This window comes from Grammomys surdaster, unplaced genomic scaffold, assembly GCF_004785775.1.
Source record: "Grammomys surdaster isolate TR1022 unplaced genomic scaffold, NIH_TR_1.0 125750, whole genome shotgun sequence".
Taxonomy (NCBI): domain Eukaryota; kingdom Metazoa; phylum Chordata; class Mammalia; order Rodentia; family Muridae; genus Grammomys; species Grammomys surdaster.
Window position 1 is genome coordinate 739,834 of NW_021620582.1, and position 10,900 is coordinate 750,733.

The window sequence follows — 10,900 nt, forward strand, 5'->3', positions numbered from 1 at the left end:
GAAAGTGGTACTATTATGAAGTATAGCCTTGTTGGAGTAGGTGTGGCTTTGTTGGAGGAAGTGTGTGACTTTGAGGATGGGCTTTGAGACTTCCTTTGGGCTTCCTAGCTGCTTGGAAGCCTTTCCTGTTTGCTTTCAAAGCCAGACACAGAATTCTCAGCTTTTCCAGCACCGTGCCTGCCCAATGCTGCCATACTTCCACCTTGATGATAATGGACTGAACCTCTGAACTTGTAATCCAGCCCCAGTTAAATGTTGTCCCTTATAAGAGTTGCCTTGGTCATGGTGTCTCTTCACAGCAACGGAAACTATAACTAAGATGTCATCCCATTGATTTCCAGCCCCAAACCCTCCTTAGAGCCTCCTTAACATCCTTATTTCTCAAAGAGTAGATTAAGGGGTTCAGCATTGGGATCACCACTGTGTAGATCACAGCAACTGTGCGGTCCTGGGTCAAGGAGTAGCTGGACCTAGGGCGCAGGTACATAAAAAGTGTTGTGCCAAAAAAGAAGCACACAGCAGTGAGGTGGGAAGTGCAGGTGGAAAACGCCTTGAACCTGCCCTGGGTTGAATGCATTTGTAGGATAGCAATGAAGATTAAGAAGTAGGAGGTCAAGATGGTGAGAGTGCAGCTCAAAAGGTTGAAGCCCGCAAAAATGAAGAGCAAGATCTCACACAGCGAAGTGTCCACACAGGACAGGGACAGGATGGGAGGCCCATCGCAGAAGAAATGTGTGACCACGTGAGCACCACAGAAATTCAGATTGAAGATGCAGCTTGTATGGATAAGAGAGTTGAGAAACCCTGCGCTATAGGAGCCCACGATCAGAGAGGCACAGACATTGGGAGACACAATGGTTGGATAGAGAAGAGGATTGCAAACAGCTACATAGCGGTCATAGGCCATTGCAGCAATGAGATAGCACTCGCTGGTGGCAAAGCCTGCATAAAAGAACATCTGAGCCATGCAGCCAAAGTAAGAGATTACCTTTCTCTCAACCAAGAAGTTCATCAGCGTCTGGGGGACCACTGTGGAAGAGTAGCAGAAATCCAGGAGTGAAAGGCTCTTGAGGAGGGAGTACATGGGTGTGTGCAGAGTGGCACTCACATGGATGAGAAAGAACATGACCAGGTTCCCCAGCACAGTGATGGTGTACATGACCAGGAACACCACAAAGAGCAGCTTCTGGAGTTGGGGGTCACTGGTGAGGCCCAAAAGCTCAAACTCCATCTCCTGGCTCAGGTTTGTTCTTTCCATATTTGTTCAGCTCTGGGGTGCAGACAAACTACAGACGTGAAACTGAACTCTTGGGGACTCTTGCCATTTGCTCAAGCATTCCTGAGATTAGGGTCTTTTGAAGAGATCTGGTTTTTTAGACTGGACTGTCATGGGAGAAGACCTTCTCTTCTTTATTGGTCTGTTTATCAGCAAGCATAATTTGAGAAGCAATGGGAAACATAACAACTACATGAAATCTTTTTGAGATCATAAAAACTCTAAGTAATGAGACATTCGCTCTTAGAGTACACATTTAGTGTTCTGTCAGCATGACTCTGTATCCCCTCCTAAGCACGTGTGGAGTGCTTGGTGGCAGGGAGGGAGCTCATGCACTAGGAACAATGCGTTCTGTGAAAGCACAAAATGAGCAGAGGCTTCATTGTTAACCAAGTGTGTCGTCTGTGGGATGGACCTAACGTCTCTGGATTTCAGTTTTCTTATCTGTAGAGTAAGAACAGCAGTTAACCGAAAATATCGTGAAGACTCAGTGAGTAAGACACAAATCACTTGAACACAGAGTGGCACACTGAGAAAATTCAAGGGATGCTTGCAATGGCCGTTCTCACAGGGCAGGCAGACCTACCACATAAACACATTTAAAAAGTGAGATAAAACAATAACAAAATGTAACACAAAACCTACCAGCCAGTGGTATGGATAGGAACACATGCTAAGCAACAGTACTGAACCGGCTTTCAGGGAAGCTGAAGGGGTTCATCGGCTCAGGTTGAAATGCACCCCTATGGGTACAGCATAATCTGATTCTAGTTACTACTGTTTGTAAAGATGATGGTAGCTGAGGATATGGAGAGACGGGGGTGGTGTAATGAGCAAACTGACATTGTGGACTAGGGGTCATTCAACAAAGGAATATACCCACCCATGTTTATGAAAGTATCCATCATTTTCAGTCGACAAAACACCCTGAGTTTGGGAGCTATTGGTAGACAAGATCAGGCCCCCTCTAAGGGTGAAAACATCTTTCCTATTTAGAGAGTGTGTCTTGTAAACATCACCCTATCTCTGCTCTATCAGCTCCTCTGCTCTCACGGTCTGGAATTACCTCTGGGTCCTAGAGTGGTTTCAGTACACAAAGCTTTGTTGAGGACTCAATTTTGCAGACTCTGAAGCTAGCAGACATGACTAGGTAAGACAAAAACAGCCAATAAGAGCCCTTCTCCTTGTCTTTCAGGAAGTAAAGAACACATCTGTGAAAGACGTTGGATGATTCAGTCCAGAGTTGTACTAAGTATACTAAGATGTTGGTTAATCCCACTGCCAGAATTTCCAGGATCTTGAATCTACCCAGGCAGAATATTCTAGCTATATAGATAACTGAACTTAGCTATGGGTAAGTAACTAAAAGACCATGTTTATCAAGGGACGGCTGTGTGTGATCATAAGAAAAGTTTTGGGGGGCTGGAAAGATGGCTCAGCGTTTAAATGAGCTGAATTCCAGAGGATGTAGGTTCAGTTCTGAGAACCCATTTCAGATAGTTGACAACCACCTGTAACTCTAGTTTCAGAGGATCTAATGCCCTCTGCTGACTTCCATGTACAAAAATGGCATACAGTCCTACAGAAACACGTGTATGCATATGCATGCTGCATAGTCGTCATCATCATCATCATCATCATCATAGAAACTACTTTCGGTAATGCCCAAAGATGATAACATGCACTAAAATCAGAGAGCAGACCTGAACACAGAGCAGCTGGAGCAGGTGAAACACAGTGTGTCTTGACTTATTTCAAGTCACTGGGATGTAACACTAAGCCACCTTAGCCCAACAGCGACTACCTTATAATGAACTCTGCAGAAGACTAACGAATGTGGGGTTCTAGAGTTGAGCCGCTAATGCTGTCAACCCTTTTAGGGTCAAAAATCATCGTAACTCAAAGACAAATCACAGGACTCCAGAGAAATAACTGTGAAATTCCAGGCTGGAAAAAACTTACAAGAACGTGAAGAAAGTCAGCAGCAGGTCATTAAGGGTAGAGGAGAACCGCTCAACCTCCAGCTTGGCATCGCCTCTCCTCAGGAACCTATTTTAGTTCAAGTAACAGATCTATAATATTCCTCTGATTAGAAAAATAGACAAAACCAGAAAACAAAAACAAGTCAAAACTTGAAATGTGCCCAATGCCTGGGATAGTGCGGATGAAGGGGACCCTCCTGGGAGGGCACGCCTCCATTGTGGCAGGTGTTCTCCCTCTCTCTCTCCCTCTCTCTCTTTCCCTCTCTCTCTCTCTCCCTCTTCCTCCCCCTCTCCCTCTTTCTCTTCCTTTCCCTCTTCTTCTCTCCCTCTTTCTTCCCCTCTCCCTCTCCCCTTTTATTGCTTACCAGTTTTCTCCAATCTGCACTAAATTAAAAATCCTCCAGAATACAATGAATTCGGCAAAAACAGATTATAGAGAAGTTGATATCTAACATGTTTTGAAATATCCTGTAGATGGCAGTTTATACCTTGGAAGAAGAAGTGAGTTTTTTAATGTTTATTTTCATTTTATGCGAATTGAGACTTTGCCTACATATATATTTGTGAGAGTGTTGTTGGATTCTCTGAAACTGGAGCTACAGGCAGGTATGAGCTGCCATGTGGGTGCTGGGAATTGAACCTTGGTCCTTTGGAAGAGTAGCCAGTGCTCTTAACCACTGAGTCATCTCTTCAGCCCCCAAGTTTTATTTTTTAGAAGAAGGAGGAGGGGCTAGAGATGGCTCAGTGGCACTAGCCGCTCTTCCAGGGGAACTAGGCTCCAATCCCAGAGTCTACATAGTAGCTTACAACCACCTGTAGCTCCAGTTCTAGGGGATCCAATGCCCTTTTCTGGCTTCCTTGGACACAAAAATGGTGCATAGATAAATACTTGGGCAAAACATCCATGCACATAAAATAAAAAAGAAACAGGGAAGAGTGGGAGTGGAGCATCGAGTAGATGAAGGAGTTGGAAGGGACCTTAGTCATACCTGACTTCTCAACGTTCCCCTTAGGACCAAAAAGTGAAAGGATATATGAAGGACATACTTAAGATTCTTAAGAAATGGTGACTCTCAACAAAAGGTCACTAGATAGCCTTACTATATGTAAGATGCCAGGTTTCAACTGCAGGAAATCTGATCTAATAGGTTTACAGATGAACCAAAAAAAAAAAAATCTGATGATTTTACAACAGGTGATCTTTGAACTTTAAGGGGCACTAAGCCATGAGGCATTTACATGAGGACACAGACCTTCCTAACCACACATTCTTTCCTAACCTGCTGGAATTCTCTGTGTCCTGATATCAGTAGAATGGCTGTCCCGAATGGTCTCTTCCCTCCTGAAGATATGCCAGTAGGTAATAATTCTTAGAAAGCTGGGCTACTTTGTAGTCATTAAATACCAGATGAGATGTTCTGTAAGCCAAATCCTAGCACATGATTTGATGGTTTTGCTCTGGAGCTCCGAGCACAAGCCTTCCAAGAAAGAACAATGAAAACAGAGGCAGACTCTGTCCATTGACTAAATCTGGGGATCTCATGGGGTAAGGAGTGAGACAGCCCCCTTCCCTGTGAACCCTCACCACCAGTCTTTCATGGGCAAGAGACTCTCCAGAGCCATCTTTCCCTCTGGGCAGCTCACAATGGGGAAGAAGTTTTCATGACGGGATTTTAGGAGACAAGTGAGAAAAGGGAGTAATTGGTCCCACAAAGACCCATTAAAGTGTTTGTTATCCAGAGTTTCTGCCCCCAGGAGTCAGGTGACTGAGAAACTGGGGTTGAGGGAATGAAACCCACCAGATCCCTGGAAACTTGTGGATCATTACCTCAAGGAAGTTCTTTACCTTATCTAAATTATTATCTGTGTTTACTCTATAATAGAAAATTAGGTTTTCCTTCTAGGGCAGTTAACCAGTAGACACTTGTGCTTTAAATTAGATCAACACAAACGTTCTGTCCTTCATGATTGTATTAATAGTACAAGTTAGAGCTTAATTTAGAACTTAATTTCCACATGTTTGGGGATTTTCTAGGACCTTTGGTTATTGGTTTCCAATTTAATAGCGCCTGGTCAAGGAAATACTTTGTATGACTTGAATGTTTCTGAATTCATTGAGTAAAATACAGCCTATGTTGTTGGCTGTTCCATGTCCATTTGAGAAGAATATATTCTCCTTTGTTGTGGAGTACTCTGCAAATGTCACTTAGCTCAAGTTGGTTGATAACATGGTCTAAGCAAAACACATCCATTCAGTCTTTACACTCTCCTTCTACTGGTCATTGAAAGGTAGCATATTAACATTTCTATAATAATGGATGTTTTACATTTGACAGTGTCTCACTAGGTAACCCTGGATGGTCCAGAATGTACTAGGTAGACCAGCTGGCTGGTTCAGAATGCACTAGGTAGACCAGCCGGCTAGTCCAGAATGCACTAGGTAGACCAGCTGGCTGGTCCAGAATGTACTATGTAGACCAGCTGGCTGGTCCAGAATGCACTAGGTAGATCAGCTAGTCTCAAACTGATAGAGAACAGTTTGACTTTTCCTCAAAAATGTTAGGATTAACGATGTGTGCCACCATCTCAGGCAATCAAGGATGTATTTCAGTTTTGATCTACTGTATTCTGAAGTCTCATTACTAGGTACCTGCTTGATCATCTTTCCTCTGGATAAACTAAGGAATCTAGAGCCAAAAGTACCTGCTGGGTCTATAGAGGCATTACAGAGGTTAAAAACACATGCTTCTCTTGCAGAGGACCCAAAGAACACTAGTTTCAGAGGCATCTGACGCCTAATTAAAATAAAAATATATTTTTAAAAAGTGTTGTTTGTTTGTTTGTTTGTTTAAGACAGGGTTTTTCTATGCAGCTCTGGCTGTCCTGGAACTAGCTCTGTAGACCAGGCTGGCCTTGAACTCAGAGATCTACCTGCCTCTGCCTCCCGAGTCCTGAGATTAAAGGCCTGTGTCACCACCATCCAGTGCTGATATTTTTTATTTTGGTTGTGAGCCTAGCCTTTAATGGCTGAGCCATCTCTGCAGCCTGACATTTTTTTATTTTGAACCATACTTTGTCGGATATTAATAGTCACAATAGGTTTATTTTGACTAGTGTAATGTTCCATGACTTACTGCTGGACTGTTTACATATTTATAATGAAGTATATTACTGGTGGAAAGTAAACGACTGGCTCTTCTGGCAATGCGATATTCTGACAGTATCTCTGACATTCTAAGAGACTGAAACTTTTGCTGGACCTCACAGCCACCTTGAAGTCATTTGAGACGTCCACCCTACTGTGTACTCGAACTGTCTAATCTGCCTTTAAGAGAACAGTGTAGCAATCAGTCTGAGCTGATGCCTAGCTACAATTGTAAGTGATGTCTTTGACCATGCCCTGACCCAGAACAATGTAGGTGCATCATTTGCTGAAAGCAGCAAACACAGAGACTGAAAGCAACTTCCTAAAATCTACCATATGGGTTAAAAAACAACCATTTATAGATACTGGTTGATAAACCAGTTTGTTATCTGGTCAGTTGGGATCAGTTGGAGTCAGCCATTCAACCCCTTGAAAAACTGTTAAAGATTCTGTAAAGTATTCATTCCTTCCCCTTGTGGTGCTTTCTGTGCTATTCAGTGTATACAGATAAAGCCTTTTATAAGGGACAGGCAGTCATACCACTCACAGACAGATACATAGACACACACAGCTCATACCACGCACAGATTGTGTGTGTCTGTATACACACAATCACACAGACGCAGACACAAAGCCATGCAACAGACAGATAGGACATAAGACATGGGAAGCATGAACTGCAGAATTTAAATCTAGGCTCACTCTTGAGTAAACTACTCCAAGCTGAAGTGCTTTTTTTCTTTCCTTAATGCATTATCAGTGACTCAGAGTCAATCTCTAATGCAAATAATCCTCACAGGATCTTTCTATGTGTGTGGGTGTTTTTATCTGCATGTATGTCTACGCATAACATCTGTGCCTGGTGCCTGAGGAGCCCAGAAGAGGAAGCAGTTGTGAGCCACTATGTGGGTGCTGGGAACTAAACCTGAGTCTTCTGGGAGAGCAGCTAGTGCTCTTAACTACTGGGCTATCCCCCAAGTCCCTACAGCCAGTTCTTACTTGACATGGATTTGAGTTTGTGGTCCTGCCATGTGCTGTAGTTTCCTGCTTAACCTCCTCCTCCTCCTCCTCTTTCTTCTCCTTCTCCTTCTCCTTCTTCTTCATCTTCTTCATTGTTGTTGTCTCCTCCCCCCTCCTTCTTCTTTTCTCCTTCTTCTTCTTGTTCTTCTCCTCCTCCTCTTTTTCCTCCTCCTTTCCTTCTCCTCCTCCTCCTTTCTCCTCCTCCTTTTCTTCTTTTTGTTCCCCCTCTTCCTCTTCCTCCTCTTTTAGATTGTTTCTTCTTGTTACATTTTATATTCTCTTCGGGCTTTGTGTCTGTAGGTTTGTGTCTTTTTTGTTACTTTATTTGCAGTCCATAATGTACATCTGTACCATCCCAGTCACCTCATTGACACATCCTTCATATAGTTTAGGGTTCTCCAGCAGTGGGCTTTTGCCTCTATGCTTCCAGTCTATGTTGTTATTACACATATATCTTTCCCTGTGCCCTAAATCCCACAGTACATTGTTATTATTTTTAAAATACAGTTTAAAATCAATTCACTTTTTTGGAAAGGTGTTTATCAAGTTAAGTTTAGAATTCTGGAGGCAGCTTTCTCCCTTCAGTGTGTGTAGATCCATTGTCTTCTTGCTGGCTCTGCTCCAGTGAGAAGTCGGCTGTTGTCTTTGCTTCTCCATTATGTAACAAGCCACTTTCCCTAGCTGCTTAGTGGCTCGTTTTGAACAGTTTGATATGGCCTGTGTGGATCTCTTCATGTTTCTTGCTCATGGAGTTTGTTTCATTTATTAAATCGGTGGGTGTACTGTGTGAACATGTTTTGAAATGCTGAAGTTACATCTTATTTAAACACAATTTCATGCTTTTTTCCTTGTCTTAGGAATCACAGTTACCTGTATATTGAGCTGACTGAACTCCAAAGAGAATAATGTCCCATTTGATGAGTTATTTCTCCACCCATGAAATGAGCCAATTCAATCAATTCAAGCAAAATTTTATATATATATATATACACACACACTTACACACACAGGTTTATTGGCAAACTGCTCTTGGGTGGGTGAATTTACTGGCCCTAAGGAAGGACAGGAAAGTCACAAGGAAAAGGAAACAGAGAAGAGGGGGAAGAGGAAGACACAAAGTACAGAGAGAGAAGGAAAAAGGGGCAGAGAAACCAAAAATGTCTGGATTTCATAGAGAAAAACCTCTGGGGGAAGTTGGAAAGTTCAGAGTAGAGGGTGTGCTATGTCCTGTAGGGACTGAGGGTTGCCAGGAAAACCTGGAGGCCAGGTCAGCTTTGGTATGTAAAATACATACCTCAGCAACTTGTCTGAAACCCAACACCATTTTTTTTTATCTACTTGTTTAGATCTTTCTGGGTTTCTCTTCCTGTACATTTTATAGCTATGCTTCCAAGTGCACTAATCTTTTCTTTTGCAGTTTCTAATCCACTACTGTTTAATGTATATTTTCACTTGGACCTGTCATTTTCATATCTAGATTTTGATTGCATCTTCCTTTGGCTTCCATTTCTTTGCTCAATTTTTGTACTTTTTATTTACTGAGAGCAGCTGCTTTCATGCGCTTCTGAGCTAACTTTAACGTGTCAGTTCTTGTGTGCCCCTTGCTTCACTAATCTCCTCTTTATGGGACATTTTCCTGTCTCTTTTTTATAGGCCTGATGATTTGTTGAGGTACGAGATATTGCCCATTGTCACCTGGTAGGGGCTGGATGCTTTTGTTTCTTTCTTTCCGGGGATGTAATAAGAGTTTGTTGGTAAAAGTGTTGTGTTTTATAAAAAGCCAAGGATATGTTTTGTAGAGCGCAGTATGATGCAGTGGGAGGGGGTCGGCAGGCCCGTGCTGAGGCATCCCTTCCCCCTGAGGTAACAGCCGTATGACTGTATATGTTAGTATAGAATAGAGTTTATTTAGGGCATGGGAAGGGGAATTGAGAAGGGAGTAGAGACAGAAAGACAGAGGTGGGGGAGATGGAGGCAGGGAGGGAGGGAGGGAGGGAGGGAGGGAGGGAAGAAGGGAGGAAGGGAGGAAGGCAGGGAGGAAGGCAGGGAGGAAGGCAGGGAGGAAGGCAGGGAGGAAGGCAGGGAGGGAGAGGGCAGAGGGCCCTTTTATAGCAAGCCATGCCTACCTAACTATTTCCAGGTAACGGTTGGGCAGAGTCTGAAAGGAATGCCAACGAAGAGTCTTATCTTCTTGAGTCTTTCACAGTTTCTCAGGCAATACAAGCCTCAAACCTGGGGTGAGTATTCACCGTCACTGAAGAACATTTCCTGATCCCTTTACCCACTGCCCTCCGACCTGAGTTTTCCCAGTCGCAGCCATAGCAGTTACAAAGCCACACTTTTATCTACACAGCACTACTCTTATCTTTCTGTATGCATTGAACAGTCTTTCCTCTGGTTTTTGTCTGTTTGGTTTCTGTTTGTTTTACAGTAACAACAGCCATATGCAAGACTAAAGTCATGGGACTCACAGAATGCGCAGAAAACCAGCTCCCTGTTCTTTAGTTCCGTCTCAGAAGTCCCATTGTGCACCAGGAGGGGGCGCCCACTTCAAAGACAGTGATTGAACTCTCAGAGTGTGTCAGTTCTGTTCACGTGCTGCTGTAGGGGCTGCTCGCACCGCATTGGGTGGTGGAGGATGGATCTATGAGTGCTCCTTGGGGTTGCGCTCCCTGAGCCCTGACAACAGCCAGGGAAAAGAAAAAGGGCAGCATTTTAGGTAATTAGCAAATTAAAATACTAAGTCTACCCAAGACAACTCAACAAACAACTGAAACAGCAAGTTGGAAAATGTTTTTTTCAAGAGCTAGTGTATGTTTTTGTCATCAGAGCACACATGATGCTTTTAAAGGATTTATATATGTTTATACAAACAGACTCGGGCAAACCCTCCTAACTATTTCCCCCAAATGACAGAGGTTGCCATAAAAGAAATAAAAATTAAGCAAAGAGGCACAAATCAACAGTCCTCGTAGAATTCTAACAGAATGAGAAGACGTTTTTCTGCCTTAAACTGTGGTAGAGAAACAGCCAGGGATGGCTCAGACTCTGCAAAGGGCTGGTTTCCATGTAGCCACGAGCTGGTTGTCAACATAGGAAAGAGTGGAAGTGTGTGTCCTAGGGTTTCTCACCAAAGCAGCTGCTCCACAGTCACCATAGCAACACAACTTGGCAACGTGGGTAGGTGATAGCGTGTGTGTTTGAAAACATACACATTGGTAGCATATACTGAATGAAAATTAGAAATTCATGAGGCGACAGGCCACTTATCGGGAAGAGGACTGTCCCACACAGCAAGAATGCATCATCTGACCTGTCCTTGCGCAATAGCTGTGTCGTTGTAGCTACACAGACCGCTCAGATCTGAGAAAACCAAAAAGCAGGTTTGCGACGTGTCCACAACATGCAGTTACTGACAACTTTAAGGTAAAATCTTCAGACTATTCCAAGGAAAAGATTTTATAGCACAAAATGGTT

The 10,900-nt window shown here is 43.3% G+C and overlaps 1 protein-coding gene across 1 annotated transcript; it reads right to left on the reverse strand.

The window, feature by feature from the left end:
- Positions 1–322: 322 nt before the first annotated feature.
- LOC114639657 (olfactory receptor 5AU1) lies at positions 323–1,258 on the reverse strand. The gene has a single exon (XM_028788428.1). The coding sequence runs from the start codon at positions 1,256–1,258 to the stop codon at positions 323–325; it is 936 nt and encodes a 311-aa protein (XP_028644261.1).
- Positions 1,259–10,900: the final 9,642 nt, after the last annotated feature.

Bases quoted from the DNA above. Each gene is read 5' to 3' on its own strand.
- LOC114639657 (XM_028788428.1), bottom strand. From the start codon at position 1,258: ATGGAAAGAACAAACCTGAGCCAGGAGATGGAGTTTGAGCTTTTGGGC.